Source organism: Vanacampus margaritifer, chromosome 19 (genome assembly GCF_051991255.1).
Source record: "Vanacampus margaritifer isolate UIUO_Vmar chromosome 19, RoL_Vmar_1.0, whole genome shotgun sequence".
Taxonomy (NCBI): domain Eukaryota; kingdom Metazoa; phylum Chordata; class Actinopteri; order Syngnathiformes; family Syngnathidae; genus Vanacampus; species Vanacampus margaritifer.
Genome location: NC_135450.1, coordinates 14,974,918 through 14,996,453, shown reverse-complemented (window position 1 = coordinate 14,996,453; position 21,536 = coordinate 14,974,918). Strand labels below are relative to the sequence as shown.

Genomic DNA, 21,536 nt, shown 5'->3' with positions numbered 1-21,536 from the left:
TAATCGACCGGAACTGTTTTATTGTGGCATTTCCCGCGAAATACCGCTTCCGGTTTGGTCTGGAGCGCGCCCTTCAAAACAGATCGAGGAAACGCGGGGAAAGAGAACCGCCAATGTCCCAAATTTCTTTTTTATTATACCAAATTATCGTCACTAAAGGTTCTATTATTTCATCAACAACCTAAACGGCGTTTTAGGTAAGAAAGACATCACATGTTTGTTTCGTCGTTTGAGATCGCCGGGTTTTAGCAAGCTAGCTTCGAAGCGTTTGAGGTTCACTTGTTCGAAGGATTTACTAGCGTAAAAATATCAAATAGAAGTGTTAATCTCTTATTTTGGTTTAGATTATATCGTTAATTATTGTTTGTTTCAAACACTTTGTATGGGAGGCCTACGTTGCATTATTTCGTCGAATAATCCCGCCAAATCGTCGCAACTTTTGAGCTCATGTACGTGTTGGCATTACTTAGTTAATATTTACAATGTACAACAATGTATTTTCGAGATCAACATTACGTTAAAACCAACAAACAATCACTAATAATAACTTTTATTTCACGTGTGGATGGTGCCTTCGAAAATCCACCTATCTTTGAATTGACAAATACGTAACCTATTTTTCAACGACATTATTGCGCTACGTAATCATAATTGTCCACACGCAGGCGAAAGATTGAGAAAATGATGCCCATGAGCACTCGGAAGAGAAAGCTGTCCTCTTTGGACTCGGACAGGTGAGCATTTTAACAGCACTTTATGGACACGTGCCGTTTGTGTTAAATCTGATGACCTTATTTGTACTGGCAGTCACCCAGCCAAGAGGAACGAGGAGGAGGAGGCATCTGCGGTCAAGAGGAGATCTCCGAGGAAGAAGCTGGATGGATTTTTGACCAAAGAAAATTGCCCTTCGCCGAGGAACTCTCCTCGTAAAGCAGCGGGTATGAACGGGTTTGGAGGAAGGAAGAACTTTGAGGAATGGGTTATTTTAACAATGTTTCTATCCGTGATTCTTTCTAGGCTCTCCGCTCAAGCCGGCAATTATGACAAGCTCCTTCTACGGGACGAGAAAGAGCGTCTATCTCACTCCTCTAGAGAGGAAGGCAGTGAAGGAATCACTTCCTCCTCCTCCTCCTCTTCTTCTTTCTTCTCCGGGACAGGCCAAAAAGGTGGAGAAGAAAAACAAGGTGCCGGCGAAAGGCAAGCGGGTCAAGGCTGCGGCGGGTTCGAGCATCAGAATCTATGCCGACACCGCTATTAAGGCCATCAGGCTGTCCAAGAGGAATTGGAGCAGGTTTGTGGAAAACAAGACACTGGTGGAAACTGGCACCATTTTGTTCTTAACCATCACATAAGAAGTTTAAATATCCCATTTCAAATTTAGTAGTCTCGAGCTCTAGCAAATTGTGTAACTCATTTTCCGAATTGTCCGACCTCGACCCCCCCCCCCCCCCATCCCATCCCATCCCATACTTCAGCAATGCCAACAAAAAGGAGCCCGAGCCCAAGAAGGCCATCACCATCACCTTCAGCAACATGAAGAAGCCCAAAACCAAGATTTGCGTGGGCGCCGCCTTCTTCAGCACCGCCAAGAAGCCTTCCTCCATGTACAAGAAGGCGTCCGCTGCCGGCAAAACAAACAGGTCCGAGACTCGGGTGGCGGCACCCCGGCCTGAGAGAAAGCAAGCGCAGACGAATCCTGTGAAGGTAATCGCGGATGCGAGAGTTTGATTACAAACAGGAAGTGTTAATGAGGAAGAATTTTTTTTAATTTTTATTTTGGGGGTGGGGGGGTTTCAGAGTGCCATCCAGCCCGTGAAGATGAAAGCGGACGCACCTAGGACAAAGTTTGACCCGACGGAATTGTTTGACAGTGACAGTGACCTGCCACAGAAACAGCTCAGGTGCTTTTGATGCCAATATACACTCGCTGGACACTTTATTAGGAACACATGCACAACCTTAACCAGCCTTGGAATGTGCTCTCATGTTTAGCTAAATATAGTAAGCAAAAAAAACATTAGGAAACAGTTCTCATTGTATGTTCTCCGCCTCAGTTCCCCGAAAGCCCTGGCCGAGAATTACCAAATCACAAAGGAGTTAAAAATCGTGCTGAGAAGGACTCCGATTCGGACATCCGCGGCCTCGTTGTTCAGTGCTCAGGTAGCTTAGCAATTAGCATAGCGTCGCACATATGTCCGGATTGAATTGGTTTGTTTTCAAAATAACTGACTTTTTCTTGACCAGGATGACGGCCCCAAGCCTGTTTGTGACCTCGGAGATGCAAGTTCCAGCAGTCCTGCCTCCACGCCGCCCAAAGGTAAAGTGCATTAAAAAGCCTATATGGACAAAAGTATTGGGACGCATTCATCAAAGGCCAGACTTTAAGGAATTTCTATTTTTTTTTTCATTTTAACCAAAAATATTTTTTTTTCCTGTCCAGAATCTGCAGCTGTGTATCCCATCTTTGGGTCCGCTTCCAACCGGTGAGAGATAAATTTTTCCTTGGAATGTCATCTATTTAACTCATTCACTGCCATTGACGGCTATAAACGTCCAAAATTCATTTGAACTATTTCTAGTTAACATTTTTTTTTTTACTTTTGTTAACAAAAGTATGAAAACCTAGATTTTTTTTATTGTACATTCAGAACAGATATAAAATTTGTGATTAATTGTGAGTTAACGAGTTAAGTCATGTGATTAATTATAAATAAAAATGTTAATCACCTGACGTCCCTAATTAAAAAAAAAAAAAAAATTGTCATAATTAATCGCATGATTCAAATGGTTGACTCACGATTCATCACAAATTTTAAATCTCTTATAAATGTACAATAAACATTTTTTCCTAGGTTTTCATAAAAAAAATCTAATGAAAAAAACAAAGTTAAACTAAAATAAATAGTTTGCAACAAAATCAAAAGTTAAGTTAAGTTAAGTCATGTGATTAATTATAAATAATGTTAATCACCTGACGTCCCTAATTTAAAAAAATTAAAATAAAAATTGTCATAATTAATCGCATGATTCAAATGGTTGACTCACGATTCATCACAAATTTTATATCTGTTATAAATGTACAATAAACATTTTTTTCTAGGTTTTCATAAAAAAAATTTAATGAAAAAAACAAAGTTAAACTAAAAGAAATAGTTTGCAACAAAATCAAAAGTTAAGTTAAGTCATGTGATTAATTATAAATAAAAATGTTAATCACCAGACGTCCCTAATTAAAAAAATTAAAATAAAAATTGTCATAATTAATCGCATGATTCAAATGGTTGACTCACGATTCATCACAAATTTTATATCTGTTATAAATGTACAATAAACATTTTTTCCTAGGTTTTCATAAAAAAAATTAATGAAAAAAACAAAGTTAAACTAAAAGAAATAGTTTGCAAGAAAATCAAAAGTTAAGTTAAGTCATGTGATTAATTATAAATAAAAATGTTAATCACCTGACGTCCCTAATTAAAAAAAATAAAAATAAAAATTGTCATAATTAATCGCATGATTTAAATGGTTGACTCACGATTCATCACAAATTTTATATCTGTTATAAATGTACAATAAACATTTTTTCCTAGGTTTTCATAAAAAAAAAAAATTAATGAAAAAAACAAAGTTAAACTAAAAGAAATAGTTTGCATGAATTTTTTTACGTCTATAGTCGTCGATGACAGTGAATGAGTTAAATTCTGTGATAATCCAACAATGCAATTAAGTGGTTAGTACATCTGCCTCACAGTTATGGATTCCGGGTTTGAATCTTGACACTAACAAAATCAAAAGTTAGGGGTCCAGGGTTAAAAAAAAAAAAAAAAAAGTGGATGGATTGATAATCAAACAATGTGTCTCCAAGTCCCAAGAGCGCCCCCGCTGGCACGACGACGACGCCGTCGTCATCCGCCAAAGAGCGGCCCGCCCGCAGGTGCGCCAAGAAGGAGAGGCACAGCGGCGACCAGCTCATCATCGTACGTCGGCTACGTTTTCACGATGGCGTCGCCGCGTGGTCATTTTTAAAAATGTTACCGTGCTTTACCCCGCCAGGACGCAGGCCAGAAGCAGTTTGGCGCCGTCACCTGCGGCTCGTGCGGGATGGTGTACAGCGCCGACAACCCGGAGGACCACTTCCAACACGAGCAGTTCCACCAGAGCCTTCTGGACTCCATCAAGTTTGTGGTAATGACGTCGGAGGAGACGGACATTCATTTGTCCACGGGAGGACTTTTCAAACTTTTTTTTTTTTTTTTTCAGGGTTGGAAGAAGGAAAGGGTTGTGGGTGAGTTCTGGGACGGGAAGATCATTATGGTCATGCCGGATGATCCCAAGTACGCCATCAAAAAGGTAAACAAAGTCTGATTGATCTGTACACATTAATTTCAAGAAGTTTTTTTTTTTTTTTTTTTTTTACTTTTACACTTTATGCAATATCGATAAAAGTATTTTGTTTTCCAGGCGGAGGAGGTTCGCCGCGTGGCAGACAACGAGTTGGGCTTCCAGCAGGTGACGCTGAGCAGACCCGCGCAGGCCAAGACGTACTTGTTTGTCAACACCGATCGGATGGTGGTGGGCTGCCTGGTGGCGGAATCCATACAGCAGGTACTTTTGGAAAAACTGTGGGGGGGGGGGGGGGGGGGGGTGTTCAGGAAGACAACCTTTTAAGGACAGTTTGATGTCATTAAAAAAAAAATTAGTCTTTTAAAAATTTAGGACTTTTTTAGAATCCTTTAAAGTCAACTTTGACAATGCGGGATTTTTTTTAGGGGGAATTTCAGGAATAAAATGTAATTGCACATCCACTGCAGTAGGTGGCAGTGGTGCTTACCAATTTGAGCTGTGTATATTATACACTACAATACAATATTTTTCTTCTTTCTTGCGGGTGGGGATAGAACAAAAATAATTGAAAAGCACTCTACTCAGGCCACTTTTAACGCCTTTTTAAAGGCCAATTTAATCAAATGAGGCTTCACCGGTTTAAAAAAAAAATCTAGACCTTGAAATTCCACTTGTCAATATATTTTATTTATTTTTTTCAATTTAAAGACCTGATACATTAAAAGGTAATTTCCAACCAATTTAAGACTAAATGAAAAGCCACCATGATCAAATTGAATTATGGCCAAATTTACCCAAAGACTTGTTTACCAATTAAAAAAAATATGAATATTGATTGATACAGCTAAGGTGTTAATCTACTAATTAGAAGATGTTTTAGTCATAAATGATCAAAGAAAAAACTTACTGTAAAGTTATTTTTTGGGGAAAAAAAGTTCCATATTGCAGCTTTAAGGATTCTGTCACTTTTATGTATACTTAAAACCTCAAATCTGAAAATTCAAATGTCAAGCTATTTAAAGAGCTTAAGACCGTTTCTCCCGTAGGCCTTCCGAGTGCTGGAGCAGCCGGATCAGTACAAGGACATGACCAAGGACGACTTCATGGACCGGCACCGGGCGTGGTGTTGCTCCACCGCGTGTGAGAAGGCGCTGTGCGGCGTCAGTCGCGTGTGGGTCTTCAGCCTGGCCCGCCGCCAGGGCGTCGCCCGCCGCATGCTGGACACCGTCAGGTAGTCGGCCATTTTGGGGGCGTCAGCGGTCACGACTATAATAACAATTGGATCCCACCGACTCATTTTCCTTTTTTTTCTCCGTTTAAGGAGCACCTTCATGTACGGCAGCCACCTGACAAAGGATGAAATCGCCTTCTCTGACCCCACGCCGGACGGCAAACAGTTTGCCACGGCGTACTGCGGCACGCCCACGTTCCTCGTCTACAACTTCATCGCGTGAAGTGACCGCCAGTCGTCACGCCGACTTTGGTTTTGATTTGTATGGACAGTCAAGCTTTTCAGCTCAGGGCTAAGTGTTGTATATTTGCATTAGTTTTTCTTGCGGATCTTTATATGGAAATGAGTTCCTCTTGATGTTTTTGTTGACCGAGTTTTCCCGTCTTCCTTTTGAATGACGTGTTTTGGGGAGGATTCTATGTTGTAAAAAGTTTAATAAACGGATGTTTTAATCCCATGGACTTGTTTACTTTTGGACAAAGTGACATTGCATGCATACGAAATGGAAGTCAATTATTTTAAGAGTATAAACAGGGATGTGATTTTTCCGCTAATTCGCGGAATTCCGCTTTTTTTTTTATTATCTCCTCCCCCCAAAAAAAAATCCGATTTTTATTTTTTTTTATTTTTTTAGTAGTTCATTGTGTATGCACATGACTCCGACAGAGAACATCTTCTGCTATAACAAAGACATTTGTGGTATGCTCTAATATGAGTTACTTTTCATTTGGTCATGATACAATTATTTGTTCATGAAATTTGAACTCTTCAACATTATTTATGTGTTAACTTAGTAATCACATTAGTTAGATATGATGATATTCTCAGTGATAGTTTTTAAAAGCAAAGGCAGTCCAATGTTTTTGAATGTGACTGATTTTGAGTTGACTAAAACTGCCATTTTATATGGGATAGTTCAATATACATTGAAAATTTATGCTGTTGTTTTGTCTATTTCTTTGTCATGTGAGTGCATTGAAAGTACTTAAAAACACGGACCCTGGACCTAGCTGGGTGCCAGCGGCCCCCAGACCCCGGCTAAATTTTCAGATAATTTCACTTTGGTCAAATCACATCCCTGTATAAAGCAAGTACAAAACTCCTTGAACATTAGACACGTAGTCAATTCAATCACAATAGAAGAGTCATTTGAGATTAACATTGTGTAATTCTAAATGTAGATTTGCTAATTTAGTGTAATGAAGTGATAGAAATGCGTTTGCTGTGCACAAATAAACATTTACAAGCGATGTCGTCACGACGCGCAAACCTCACAGGCTGCTCTTGTTTTGGCCAAGCTCAGCGTTGCTCTCCAGCGCCTGCACGATCTGCGCGGCCGAGGGTCTCTTCTTGGGGTCCTCCTCGGTGCACACGTAAAAGAGCTCCAGCATCCTCCTGTAGGATTCGCCGAGTGCTTCGGCGTCCAGCGGCGGGCGCGTGCCCAGCCGGGCGAAGTAGGCCTCCTCGTCGAAGCTCTCCTCCATCGACTCGTCTGAAAAAGACATTTTTGGATTATTTTGGAGTGGATGTGGCTCTTTGTTTCAGGTATTTTTCTGTTCCAATTTACCACAATAATGCCGTTTCAACTTATATGCCACCTTAGCCAAGGTAGAGGGAAATGTTACAGTAACAAATAGCAATCAGTGTTTGGAGAAAAAAAATGTCATGAAAAGCCTACTAGAACATCTGAGCTATATTTGGGGTTCATCAGAGGCACTTTAAACGGCGGTAGGTGTATGCCACTGCCGACTCCCTTCTAACACGAGTATGAGTGTGATTGGCTAATTCTGATCACAGCCACAACAACCGTAGGCAAAGAGGGTGTGTACACTTGTGCAGCCACATTATTTTGTTTTCGTTTTAATTTTTTTACCCAGAAAACGATTTGCACAAGTTCTGTCACACAAATAGTGGAGAAAGTTTTGAAAAGACTCAGTTTGGTCTCATTTTTTCATATCACAAAAAGTGGCTTTTCATCAGGGGTGTGTAGACTTTTAATACCCACTGTATTTTATAAATTATTTGTTGTAGAATTAAAATATATGATCAAAAATCAATTTTAAAAAATGATGATAAATGTATCGAACTATACAAATTGTCCTCAAGTGTAAATAAAAGAGAATTAAATGAATAAGAGTTTTATTAATTTTTTTAATTGGTTATCAGATTACTACTTGATGTCAACCTCAGCACCTGTTTGAACAAATAAACACCCCACTTCAAATAAATCTCTTCTTTTCCCCTCCCAAATTAATTTGATAATACTGAGAAATGATCACAACATTCCAGTGAACGAAGAACATTCACAAACACAATTGATGGCATTGAGCCACATGCTGCTTCACCACACCGTCATCTTTCATCTTCCCACATTGTCTTCCAAAGCATCTCACCTTCATCCTGCTCCTCATCATCATCATCGTCGTCGTCGTCGTCATGCTGCGGCAGGTCCACGTGAGGCATGGCCAGGGCCATCATCTCCCACAGGGTCAGGCCGTAGGCGAAGATGTCGGCCTTGTCTGTGATGTCGCCCCCCTCCAAGGCCTCCTTAGGGTTCCAGGGCTCCGTGCCGAAGTAGTCCGCCTCTGGGTCCGACACTGACCCAAAACACATACACAGATTTCTTTGTGTCACGTCTGAAAGCACGCATTGTGCGTCCGCGGCGTCACGCTACCTGTCATGTTCTCGTCCAGCGGGAGGGACACGCCCACGTCGCAGATCTTGATGGCGTCGAAGTTGCCCTTGACGACCACGTTGCAAGACTTCATGTCGCCGTGCAGCCGTTTTTTCTCGTTGTGAAGATACTGCGCGGAGTCGGTGTCATGTTGAGAGAGGTATCTCGGAACTTCTTGTGGAAAAGCGCAAGGCTCGCAATAACGTCTCTTGAACACACGTTTTTTTTTTTTTACCTGCAGTCCACGGGACACGTGAAGCGCCACTTTTTCAACAATGGCGGCGGGAAAGGCCTGACGGCCATCTTCTCTGCGCTTCTCGATGAGGTCGTTCAGCGACTGCTCACCTCCAAATTCCATGGCCAAACACTTGGAGCCGTCTTTGGCCGTGGCCAACGCTCGGAAACCTGCGGGTTCACACCCGACATTCGGTAATCAACATAAACGTACAAACATTGACAGGAAACCTGAGTCGTATTTGCCGGCTTGTGACTTTTGTCTCTCACCGACAATGTTAGGATGGTCGATTCCCTTGAGGACCTCTGCCTCCTCCTTCAGACGCTTCTGGTAGACCGCGGCCTGTTTACTGGCACATTTGCTGTTGAGCTTCTTGATGGCCCAGGGTGACGCGTTCGTCTTCCCCACCCTGGAATCAAATTGACGAGTTAAGTAGTGAGCCGCTTTCACGTTAAGAAGGCACTTGTCACCTCTCCATCAGGTAGACGCTGACTCCCGTCCCGCAGCCGAGCTTCTTCATGAATGGTGAGGCCGGGATGTTGATGGGGCTTCTTCCTAAGATTCCAACACTCCTTATTCTGGACATTTGAGGGGTGGTGAATTCTGCCATGCTGTTGAATACAAACACAGGGAGAATTTACTACACTTTTACACTCCCATGAGCCAATGACGACTTAGTGACTTAATGTCATGTTTTTATTCTGTGTTGTGCTCTCAGGTTTGCATTAATATTATTATAACTCACTGATTTTACATGTATGTTACGTAGACCATACAATAGCGTCGCAGACGTCATGACAGCTGATGCTAGCTGTTAGCAACGAAGCTAAGACTCCTGCACGACTACAAAATGGCGACGAGGCCAAGCCACAGTTAGCACAGCGACTGCCAACGAGAAGAAGCGTTTGAGCGTATTTTCTTAAAATGGGTTTTGTGTTTACCTGTCTTTGTCGCTGAATGGAAACTACTGAGAGGAGAAAATGATCGCGCCGAACTTTCAAATTGTCAACGTAATGTCGGAAGTTGACGGAAGCCTCGGAAGGACAAACAGTACTAAAGTCGCTTAAAACCCATTACACAAGCGCACAAAAAATAATCATTGCAGATTAAGACGCGTTTCAAATCCAATACAGCCTTTATGATATTAATGATATAATATAAATTTATGTGTCACCATTTTATGGCAAGAAGTTAAATTCTGTTCTGACTCGCCGTAGTTGCCATACAACGTTTGTCCACCAGAAGTCAGTGATGTGGCGGATACTGTCAATGCCTTGATTTCTACGTGATGGTTAAAATAACATAAAATCAAAACAAACACATCATCCATCAAAATTCAATTTGGAAAATGATCCCTTTGTCTGGCCAACAGTCGTTTGTTATTTCATTTGCTATGAAAAAAACTCAACAATGCAGCTATGCTTGTTTTTTTTTATGATGTTATTCTTCAGCCTAGTGTTGTGTGTTTTTATGACCTGGCAGCAATAATAGTTGGATGCGTACACGTCTTTAGTAGTTCGAATGGTTTGTTCTTTTTGAGCTGCACTGGAGGACAACACTGCCATTCAGTCATCGATCACTGACGATCTTAAGTTATCAACACAATAAGCACATTGTGGTACTTTTTATGAATACATTTGTCTGCTGAATGCCAGAGAATGGCATTGACCTCCAACAGTTCCTCCTTCTTCACACAGCACAACTCGTCCCCCGTCAAGTCACCTTTGACCCGGGTAGAACTCTTCCTTTGAGCCCAAGGAGCAGGAATGCGACAACGGACTCTGTTTGGATGAAGAGGACTGAACATTGCGCTCTCGTCTTTCCTCACCATTCCTCTTTTATTGGTATAAAGGGGAAAATGTGCTAATGTTTTGTGGTCTACGCAGGCTCATGTTGTGGTGCACTTTACAACATGAAGATGAGTTTGGTTGATGGTCACAGGTGGGAAAAGGACAAACTAACGTGTCTCTGTGCACACCTGCAACATTCTTGAAAAAAGAAAACATCAGCCTATGGTGATTCATTGGGACACCTGCTTCCAATGCTCGCAAGTCGAAGCATAAAATTGACCAAGTGAAAGCTCGTATCTCAAGGCAATGTGCATCCGTCAGAAATCCAGCCTTACAAAAAACACGTGTCCGCAAGAAGGATGAAGAGATATTTTTTATGGCAGGTTCATATTCTTCCTTTATTGGAATAGTGCTGCCCCCCCGTGCAGTAAATCAATAAATTGACGAGAAAATTCATGACATCACGCAATTAATTTAGCGAGTAACATAAAGTTGGACCGCTCAAATGTGAGCTTGGAAAGTTCCCCGGGCCAATAAACTGCCATAAAACTGTCATGCAATTTAAACATTGTGTGAAAAAATGAACCCTTAACACTGAAGGGGGTTTGATTGTCAGTCAAAGAGAAAATAATTTCCTCACATAAAATTATTATAGTTTCTTTGCATGTTATGAAATTATTTAGCTTGTGTTAATTTTTTTCATGTTAACTTGCATTTCCTGGGTATTGCAAAATTAAACCAATAATCCAAATCAAGCAGAGTAATTGTTTTTAGTAAAAAAATTGCATTTCTTAGTTTATTTTTGTAGTATTTATGTTAATTTGTTAATCTGTTATCTTAATATCAAAGACGACGGGATGGTACAAAATAATCACAAAATAGCCCCCCCCCCCCAGAACTCTTCATATAAATGTATTCTTGTATTAAGCTATTATTGCATTATAATTAATTGAAAAAAAGTTGTTGCTGGTTTACCGAGTTGACGGCATCACCGGCAACCATCTGTGCGTCACACGTGGAAACGTTCATACGTGCGATTGCACCTTTAAGCTGCCAATCAAGAGATGTTGCCAGAGAGAAGTGAGCTCACCTGTTTAAACACATTTATTATGTTGGCAGTGCATATGCAGAATTTAGTAGTACAAGTACAAATCAAGCAACGTACTATCAAATAATTTGAGCGTTGTTAAGTCGCCGTAGCCCTTCAAGTAAATGTTGGAGCAACCGACGCAGCATGATAAAAAACACATGTATGACATGCAACCAAGAATATTGGAAAAAAACAACAACACTTTAAAGAGCAGTTCACATTTTCAAAAAGGTACAACGTGAAAATATTTAACCGCAAGAGGCTTAAGTATCGGTCCAAACAGGAGATCAAATCGCCACTTCTCATCCCGAGAGAAAACAACAGTCCGACCGCCAGGAATGAGGAATTTTTGGGCTTATTGTGTGTTCTAAGGGCACCTGGGGCAGTGCCCCAGCGGGTTTCAAAAGACACCATGTTTTCCTAAATGTGTTTTACAATTAATATATAGGTAGGTTTTTGGATTTCTGTTAGTGTTGGATGCATTTGGGGCAGTGCCCCAGGAGCTCCAAATTTCCTTCTCTTCAGTAATTCATACCGTGGATCTTTGGCTTTCTGTCTGGCATTAAGGGCAGGTGGGGCAGCGCCCCATAGCTACAGAAGATGCGGATACTTTCCTTCTTCCAGAAATAGAGTTTATATTTTAGTTTTCCTTCTTTTATAACTGTATTTTGCAATTCAATTAAAGGTGTGTTTTTAACTTCCTGTCTGGATAAGGGGCACTTGGAGCAGTGCCCCAGTAGCTCAAGAAAATGCTGCAGTGCCCCCCCCCCCCACGCTCAAATTAAATTTTATACTTGTCTGATGCTTTTAACTCTTTGACTGCCAAAAACGTTAAATAACGTTTAGTAAAATCCTACGGAGGAGTGCCAAAGACGTTAAAAGACGTTTGTTTCAAAACAGAGGTGAAACTAACCATTTTCTATTGTTGATTACTGAAAAACGGAATAAGGTAGAAACAAACTTTTTTTTCTGATGAAAGATGAGAGTTCAATCTTTCATTTGGTAGTTTGTGTGTTTCCATAGTCCAAACACATAATTTTCTGTGGACCTTGAAAGATCAGTCAAAATGCTTAAATCGGCTGGCACCCACGGCATCTCTCTTCTGAAAACGTCTGGCAGTCAAAGAGTTAAGTGTTGTTTCTAGAAACATTTCCTTCGCAAACCTCCTCTTTTTGAAGTGGCCGTGACCAACATATCTCCCATTTTTTGAACTTTGGGGCAGTAAAGATTGTGCCCCACAAATTCAAACTAGCAACAAAAGGTCAGATTCCATTGATGTTTAAAATACAAATTAATTAGAAACGAGTCACCGACATTGATGTGAATCCATCCAACACGATGCCAACAACGTTTCGTTACATTTAATAAAAAAAAATTAAAAAAAGACCATTCCTTCATTTGCATGTTAGTGCGCTGGCACGTTAGCGGCCAAAACTGTCATGACCGATGAGTCTCTAATATAATATGCAGAGAAGAGTGGAGGATATCCTGTTTGCGTCCCTGTGGCCGCCAGACGAGACGTGTTGTGATGACAAAGCGGGACAGGGAAAATAAACAAAATGGAAGCCGCGTGTTAGCTTTGGCGACACTTTCGCTCCGTGAGAGCGAGACGCCTTTAAACAAAACAGTGGGCTGTAATGAGAAACACACCGCGAGCATGTGCGACGCTAACGACGAGCTCCTCTTTCCAAATAAAGCGGGTTAAAAATGTTGTTTTGGAATTTGTTGAACAACTAAGGCAAACAAAATGGCCGACTTCCTATGCATTTTACTGCGTGGATTCCTCGATGACGTTGTATCATTATATCAAAGCATAGATTCTGTTTATTGCCGTCTCGTCGATGAAGATGATAGCTACCAGAAAGAAATCTTATTTCATCAGCCTCCTCAAAGTAAGGCACAAAATGGTGACGGTCGGAAGATTGGAAGTCTTGAGCAGCGGCTGCCCCAAAATGGAGGTCCGTTTCCAAGATAGCTCTCTCCTTTGAAAGTCTCTATGTCCATCTTGTTGGTCCCACTAAGTTGCGTCACAAAAGTCAAAACTACGACAACGTGCCCGGGGACCAGGACCAAAGGATTGGATTGGTTGTGAAGGGGTTAAAGTTCCCTTAGCCAAGGCAGGTGACGCCCGCGTCTTCCACGTGGCCGCAGTTGGTTTTGCCCCAACCGGAGAACTTGCACTCATGGATGGCGACCTCGGACCCTGTGCACGCTACATCGTCCATCCAGATCAGACCGCTGCCTAAGCGGGAACACAGCCATGAAGGAAATGTTATTGAAAGTTTGGACCGGCACCGAATGTGACAACACCAATAAGGACTACTTTCGATTTTTTTATTTTATTTTTTTACCTTGTCCGAAGCGTCCCGTCTTGTGGACCTCGGCGGCCCCTCGGTATCCCAGCATCCTGCACACCACGTCGCCGTCCTTCTTGTCCCACACGTCATCGCACACCGTCCCCCAGCGCCGCTCGTGGAAGACCTCCACGCGGCCCTCGTGGGGGCCCGACCCGTTCACCAGTCGCACTGGGTTGTCTTCCACTGAGAGGACAAAAGACAGGATTTTACCGCATTTACACGTGCGGGACATTTGTGTTAACTGTTTAATGAAATGTGGCTTGGTTTCAACCTTACACATCAAACAAACTACATTCAGTTTTTTTTTTTTTTACTTTGCCAAAAGGACTTTGATGTAAAAAAACAAAAAAAAAAACGATTCATCTGAGTCTGGTATTAATCTGGAAGACCTGACAGCTAAAATAAGCTTTCCTACATCTGTAAATGTTCACATAATCAGCAGTGAAGGAGAATATTAAAAACACATAGAAATGAAAACATGGATATTACTAGCTTAAAAAAAAGAAGCATTTTAGCTTGTTAAAAATGAGCTCCAAGAATAATCTAAGCCTAAAAATGATGCTAGGAAAATACTGTTAAAGCTTTCATAGATTTTGTCGCGCTTAAATCATAGTCCACAAAATAAGCTAAAAGCTAACATCAGTGCGCGAAACAACTTGGCTAGCCTAGCCTTAACCTCAGCGTGCTATTGTCTTCTATTCGTCTTCTTTCATGCGCGTTGGGCAGGCTAGCAAGAAGCTAAGAATGCTAAACATGCTACACACAGGAAGGCCGTGACACAAACATCCGTCTACACTTCACAAGAACGTTTAGATGGAGGAGAAACACGTGTGCCATTTTCTTCGAGGGTACTGGATACGATTCCAAACTTTGGCCTTTGAAGCCTTAAAAGCAAAGCTGAGCAACGGGAAAAATATCTGAGCAAGTGTGTTTCGGGGAGACTGTAAAATAATCAGCTCATAAGTTCACCACTGTCAAATGTTGATTTTGGTACACGGTCCGGACGCTTTAACCAAATGATTGATGATTTAATTCGACGCTCGCCATCAATCAAATCGTGCTTCAATAAACTTTGAAAGCTTTGAAAGCACCAATACTAAATTCAGCAACAACTCTCTCACTTTGTCTAAATAGGGCGGAGCATTTATCGGCGTGCGACTCTTGCCGCTCCCTGTGAATATTCTAGCGTCATCTGGAATTATTTTTGCCAACATGGCCGTCAGCCAAGACGTGTTAGAAAGCTATCAGGGAGCGTCGATGACGGGCGTCCGGCATTATATCACAAATTCAAAGAGTGACAGGTTAGCATGTGACGACACGTTTCCAAAGACTTGACTTTGACTACGACTCACACAAAAAAACGGATTCTCACCTGTTTTGACTCCTTTGTCACCTTTATCTCCCTTCATCCCTCGTTCTCCCCGTTCCCCTGGAGACACAACACAAAAAGGACACTTGATGTCATCATGTTGTTTTTGGCAGAATTCACTTAAAAAAAAATTTCTTTTTTTTTTTGCTGCCTTTTGTTATTTGTTTTGACCAGATTCTGGACTAATGTTCACTTTTGGACCGTCATTTTCCTCAGAATTTTAGGTCAACTTCCGAGTTGTTTGACTGCTGAAACATTCCAGTTCACGGGGTGGATATTTGGCGCATATGTGGTGTAGTTTTTGTTCCCTGGAAACCCTCGAATTTGGGTATAAATTAAACAGTTTAGAGGCCACCGGCCTGCCACGGGAGAATCAAAGTGTTAAGCGGTCGTAAATGAAATTTCCTCTGATTTGTGGTTTCAGCCTCCATTGGCAGCTCGGAAAGCAAAACGCTTGCTCACGGAATAGACTTGCGGTCCAAAAACGACAGTCAAGTCTGTCGGGGTGCCATTTGTTGCTCGTTTTCACCCGAGAGGGCTGTTTTGTTTTTAGTCAAACGGCGGGCTTTAATTTGTTTTGATTTTTACTTTCGAGACTATTGCTACACCTGCCATGTGGTGGTGCAAAACCCATACCTCAACACAAAAACACTTCCTGGACTGAATCGGGTTGTACAATGTTGTTTTTTACAAGTTAAAATTAAGTCTTCTATATACCATACTCCAGACTAACTCTACTAATCATGTCAATATGACACATTGTTCGTGATGATTACTGTCAACATGAATCTGTCATTTACACTACTAACCTTGTCAACGTGACACCTTGTTTTTCGCGACGAACTACTGACGTTACTTACGACAAACTCTCCTGACACATTACTCCCAACTAACTCTACTGATATAGTCAACATGATGCATTGTACTTCTGACTAACTCTACTGACCAAGTCTTCATATTGTATTGTTTCTTCTGACTAACTCTACTGATCGAGTCTTTATATTGCAATGTTACTCTTGACTAACTCTACTGACCTAGTCAAGATGATGCATTTCATTGTTACTTCTGACTAACTCTACTGACAAAGTCTTCATATAGCATTGTTTCTTCTGACTAACTTTACTGAGCGAGTCTTCATATTGCATTTTTACTCCGGACTAACTCTACTGACGGAGTCTTCTTATTGCATTGTTACCTCCTGACTAACTCTACTGACCTAGTCAACGTGGCACATTGTTACTCTCGACTAACTCTACTGGCCGAGTCTTCATATTGCAATGTTACTCCTGACTAACTCTACTGACCGAGTCTTCATATTGCAATGTTACTCCTGACTAACTCTACTGACAAAGTCTTTATATAGCATTGTTTCTTCTGACTAACTTTATTGACCGAGTCTTCATATTGCATTTTTACTCCGACTAACTCTACTGACCTAGTCAACGTGGTGCATTGTTACTTCTGACTAACTCTACTGACCTAGTCAACGTGTCACATTGTTACTCTCGACTAACTCTACTGACGAGTCTTCATATTACGTTGGTACTGGGGACTAACTCTAGTGAGGTTAGTCACAAATAACTCACTTGATCACACACCTGGATAATTCTATTGATCTTGTTAACATGACACATTATTACTGTTGACTAAGCCTACTGAGCAATTCAATGTGACACATTTTTCCTGATAACTAACTCGACAACCATTGCTCACAACAAATTCTACTGACTGTAGTTCCAACTAGCTCCTTCAATCAAAGTCAATCTTTGTAACTTACAAATAATGTTACAGATCATGTCAATATTTCAGACTAACTCTACAGAATAAGTCAACATGATGCAATATTACTTCTGACTAACTACAGACCGTGTCAACATAAACTGTCAACAGCAACTAACTACGGACTAAGTCAACGTGACACATTGTTACTCCCAACTAACTCTACTGAGTCATCTTGACACGTTGTTACACCGCCCAACTTTTGCACCCATCCTTGCCTTTCACCCACCTTTTGGTCCGACAGGTCCCGTGTCCCCCTTTTCTCCTTGACTGCCATCGTCACCAGTGGATCCTTTGACACCGTAAAGTCCCGGGATGCCTTTTTCTCCGGGAAAGCCTTAAAGAGACATAAAAATACGGTGCATCTGGAAGTTATTCACATGTACAGTACATTAGAATCAAGATATCAAAAGAGCCTTTGGGCAAAGGCTGTGAGTACTTATGTACAAGGTGGGTTCTAAGTGTTTTGTTACATAACAAATTGCGGATAAAGTAAAGCGCTATGACTACTTTCTGGCCGAACCGTAAACGTGAGTCCTGAGTTTGCACTCTTTTGGGGAGATTTTCCACAAAATATCAGTCAGAGGTCAGAGGTTACGGACATTGAACATGAAAGTCACTTGGGCAACAAGAGAGGTTGATGTTTTTTTTTTTTACTTAACTGTAAAGACCGAATACAATTATCACCAAAACATACTAAATGAATATTCAGCAGCTGTCCGGTAAAATTGTGACGTGAAGTTAGCAACCTAGCGCTGCCTACCAGCCAAAAAAATGCTTCCTTCCTTTGGATAGTTCATTGGCGAGGCTGCTTTAGAGCGCCTCGTTGTCAGCCGTGAGTGCACGCATGCCAGAGTGAGAAAAGGTGGAAGTGCAAGGAGAAGAAAAGAAGTGAAGAATGAGGAAAACAGCTATAGTGTGAACTGGGGCTTAAACACTGGTGTGGTCACTTTAGAGTGCCTCGTTGTCATGGAAAAACCCCGTGACGACCTGGTTTGATAAACTACAGCCACCACTGGCTTTAACAAGAACTATTTTGGCAGCTCAAACATTATGTGTAGGAAAAAGAAAGATGCTAGACTAATTGTCCTATAGTGTTCTGCACTTGTGTAATATCCCTGTAATGTGTGCATATTTTTTCAATTAAAATGAAACGAAAGAGGACCTGGCTTGCCCATAGCGTTCTTCCAAGTAGATCTTCACGGATCGTTCGTCGTGCTCTGGGAACAGAACAAGAAACTTCCCCCAAGCGGTTCCCACAAAAGTTGGACGCACACAATTGCCCAAACATGTTCTCGCAAATTGAACTGGTCCATTCCCAGCTTTCCCTGGGCGCCACCATGACATCATTGATGGACGACATCGCCGGATAAACGCTCCGAAGCTTTTCTCCCGGCCAAAAAAGTGGAGAAAAACACAGATATCTTTTCCCTTTTTTCTCCCCCGTCTCCTGCTAATAAAATCTATTTCTCTGCCGTAATGAACGTGTGTGTGTGTGTGTGTGCGTTTGTGTTTACAGTAAGCACGCTGGAGCTACTCCGATCTAACACGCTAATGAGCAACACATGTTCGCTCTTGTGTTGTGACTGCTCCTCAGCAACGAGTCACAGACATCTATCGGTATTAATAGACTCAGGGGACACTATTTGTTTTGGCTCAGTTCAGAAATCACGATACTAATTAAGAACTATCACCAAAAATCAATAAGCCTCTTGCGGAGACATAAGACGACAGCAATCAAAATTTGCTTGCAATTGCCGTTAATGGAAATGCTTTTAATCCGTTCCAGCACGCTGCAAAAAAAAACAAATAAGGAAAAAGGCACTGTAAAATATTGTAATGAAAAAATAGTAATTACATAACTGCTTCCCTTCAATGAATATTGTGCTGCTCCTTCTGCTGTACGTACCTCGGCCACCTGGGGGCAGTATAATACAGATATACTGATCTACATGGCGACATCGCAGCTCCTCAGTAAACTGATGGTTGGGTGGCAGTCATGAGACTGCTGATAAATGAGCGTTCACACGTTTCCTTCATGGTAGGATTGCCTCCGACAAACAAAGACGGATGACCTGTCGTTTCACACACTCACCCGAAAAGTCTTAAGTCGTGTTTTTCCACCGTGTAATTGCTCGCGCTGGCGTCACCTTTACCGTAAGACAGCGTGACGACGCCAGCTGAGCAGCTGTGTTATGTTTAAAGAGCAGGAGGGACTTTGATGCCACTCCAGTCTCAGTGCTCTTGGTGTGAAAACACACTTGAAGGTCAAACTGGGTTTTCGCGAGCGCATTCTTTCAAATTTCAGCCCCCAGAGAGAGTTTTACTTGGACCCATTGCACGCTAGCATGCTGCAATTGTAAAACTGGAACGGCTACGTTGGGTTTTGAGGCACCACATATAAGAAACTACACTGCATTTAAGGAAGAAAAAAAAAAGAACCACAAAAACATGGTGCGATTGTCAAGGAAGAAGCGGAAATTATAAATATAATTAATATATTATTGTAAAACACAATATATTTATTTTATGCAATTTTATATAACTCCTTCAAAGTTGAACTCGGGCCCGTTCTGTAGAAGAAAAGTCTCCATATTTTTTGTGTATTTTCCGTTTTTACACATAGCAACACATCTGCAGATGGATTGCATCATAGCACACATTTTGTAGAGGGAGGAAGTCCAAATACTTTTCATGGTTTAACTGGCAGATTCAGCAATGGCAAAGGGCTTGTAAAACTGTAAACCTGAGTATTATTTTTCTTTTTTGTGTGTTTTCTATTTCAAGAACAAGGATTCAGGCCGCGAGGAATCAAAACAAACCTCCATTGCAACACAGCGTAACGAGTTTCCTGGACTGTTTACATTTATTCCTTAGTCATTAGACTTTTTTTTCCACATTAGTCCGATGTACGAACCTCTTAAACCGGTTAATCCAGAGGCCCCGGTGTGCCCCAGTGGCCCAGTGTCACCCTTCTCTCCTTTTGGCCCTGGAGGTCCTGCAAAAAGACGGCGACAAATATCTATGAATGACCCGATGAAGACTCGAATTGATTCATATTTGAACCATGTACACGAAGGCCAGACACTTCATTAGGTACACCGCCGCACTGTAATGATTCCGTTATGAGCATAATAATGCCGAGAAGCCTGGCAGTGTGACAGTCACACCCAAGAGGTATTCCACATAAATTTGAATTATTGGCATGTGAAGAGCATTATGCTCACGAGTCACCGAGAAAACATCTCGGCTCTGGACAGCTCCTCCACCCAAAATAAGATTTACGAGGAACAGCCCTGTTAAGTGTTTCTAATGTATGAAATGGCAGGACAGTATTCATGTATAAAAGCTTATGTTGAAAAATCCGGTAACATTAATTCAAAGAGTGCCTCATTGCTGGCTGTGAGTGCATGCATAAAATGAAGAGAAAGGGTAAAAAAAAAAAAAAACCTGACTAGGAGTAACTCCAGCTGACCTTCTAGGAAGCTGATGTTTTTCAGGGCCAAGGAGTGCTCCCAATCCTTGAGGCGCAAGTCCTCGGTGAGGGTGTTCAAGATCTCCATCTCGTTTCGAAGTTGCGCCTCCGTATGGACATGCGTCACCCACAGACTGGATGTGTCCTCTGTGATGTTGCTGATCTGAATCTACGGGAAAAAAAAATATTTAAAAAAAGCTACAATCAGTTTAGCATAAAATGTGGGATGTCAAAAGTATACAAGAAAGTATACAAGAAAGGAAGTAAAGCAACTTTCAGGCAACAAGCTACTGTTTTGTTCCAACCTAGCAATGCTAATATCCGATAGCTTGCCTATTGTGTTTCCCATTGTACTGTATGTTACCATTAAGCTAGCGGATTTATGCAAGCTAAAATCAGATTAGCATAAAACTCGGGCTGTCAAAAGTATGTAAGAAAGGAAGTAAAGCAACTTTTAGGCAACAATCTTACATGTTTTGTTCCAAGTTAGCAATGCTAATATCCACTAGCTTGTCTATGTGTTTCCCATTGTACTGAATGTAGAATTAAGCTAGTGGACTTATGTTAGGCTAATAAATGGTAATGTTACATAGGACTTAAAATGAACATTTATGGTGACAAAAAAATATGTGTGGATTTAATTTAAAAGTAATTAAAAAGAGAAACGTGAGTGTGAAATGTTACCTGCAGATCACGTATTTTCAAATGGTGAATATTGATGTCATTGCTGACGGTGTGATTAACAGCTCCCACCGTCCAGTTAACCTCCTCCAGCTTGTCTCTCAGCCCGGTCACCTGACCCGAAGTCTCTCTTTAAAACAAAACAAAACAAAACAACAACACTCGGTTGTCAGCATGTGTTGGGACGTCACGGTAGCCGCGCTAAGCTAACCCGGCTAACCTGAGCAGCATGGTCTGGTCGTGGAGCCAGGTGGAGGTGCGTGCCACCTCGGCAGTCAAGCCCGTCAGGTTCCTGCCGGTGGAGCTGCTGAACGACGACAGCCGTTCATCCAGCTGCACCAGGTAGCCTTCGGACTGCAGGGAGTGAGCTTGCATGCTTCTCAGCTCCACCTCCAGGCTCTGGGAGGAACAATGAGGCTCTTCGGGGTCAGCTGTCGACCTTTAGAGACCCGCTTGGCACCTCAGACACACTCTCTAGTTTTATTGTTACCAATTTCGGTTATCTATACTT

The 21,536-nt window shown here is 41.7% G+C and overlaps 3 protein-coding genes across 4 annotated transcripts in view; 1 reads left to right on the top strand and 2 right to left on the bottom strand.

Moving 5' to 3' along the window:
- Positions 1 to 6: 6 nt before the first annotated feature.
- On the top strand, positions 7 to 6,032 carry esco2 (establishment of sister chromatid cohesion N-acetyltransferase 2). The gene is made up of 15 exons (XM_077553544.1): positions 7 to 197; positions 666 to 734; positions 808 to 938; positions 1,018 to 1,291; positions 1,476 to 1,704; positions 1,798 to 1,901; positions 2,055 to 2,160; positions 2,245 to 2,317; positions 2,441 to 2,483; positions 3,866 to 3,977; positions 4,054 to 4,185; positions 4,261 to 4,350; positions 4,462 to 4,605; positions 5,391 to 5,575; positions 5,666 to 6,032. The coding sequence occupies exons 2-15, from the start codon at positions 682 to 684 to the stop codon at positions 5,796 to 5,798; spliced, it is 1,809 nt and encodes a 602-aa protein (XP_077409670.1). The 5' UTR covers positions 7 to 197; positions 666 to 681; the 3' UTR covers positions 5,799 to 6,032.
- Positions 6,033 to 6,720: 688 nt separating this feature from the next.
- Positions 6,721 to 9,529, bottom strand: pbk (PDZ binding kinase). Its single transcript, XM_077553545.1, has 7 exons — positions 9,426 to 9,529; positions 8,955 to 9,095; positions 8,754 to 8,893; positions 8,485 to 8,654; positions 8,250 to 8,379; positions 7,969 to 8,172; positions 6,721 to 7,067 (listed from the first exon to the last, which is right to left on the bottom strand). The coding sequence occupies exons 2-7, from the start codon at positions 9,092 to 9,094 to the stop codon at positions 6,847 to 6,849; spliced, it is 1,005 nt and encodes a 334-aa protein (XP_077409671.1). The 5' UTR covers position 9,095; positions 9,426 to 9,529; the 3' UTR covers positions 6,721 to 6,846.
- Positions 9,530 to 11,360: 1,831 nt separating this feature from the next.
- scara5 (scavenger receptor class A, member 5 (putative)) overlaps positions 11,361 to 21,536 on the bottom strand; it is a 23,771-nt gene continuing 13,595 nt past the window's right edge. For both annotated transcript variants that reach the window (XM_077552532.1, XM_077552533.1), the window contains exons 5-12: positions 21,246 to 21,424; positions 21,029 to 21,155; positions 20,345 to 20,513; positions 19,787 to 19,867; positions 17,099 to 17,206; positions 15,094 to 15,150; positions 13,716 to 13,904; positions 11,361 to 13,606 (exon numbers count right to left, since the gene is read on the bottom strand). In XM_077552532.1, coding sequence (XP_077408658.1) covers positions 13,473 to 13,606; positions 13,716 to 13,904; positions 15,094 to 15,150; positions 17,099 to 17,206; positions 19,787 to 19,867; positions 20,345 to 20,513; positions 21,029 to 21,155; positions 21,246 to 21,424 — 1,044 coding nt within the window. In that variant the 3' untranslated portion in view covers positions 11,361 to 13,472. The remainder of the gene's footprint in view (positions 13,607 to 13,715; positions 13,905 to 15,093; positions 15,151 to 17,098; positions 17,207 to 19,786; positions 19,868 to 20,344; positions 20,514 to 21,028; positions 21,156 to 21,245; positions 21,425 to 21,536) is intronic.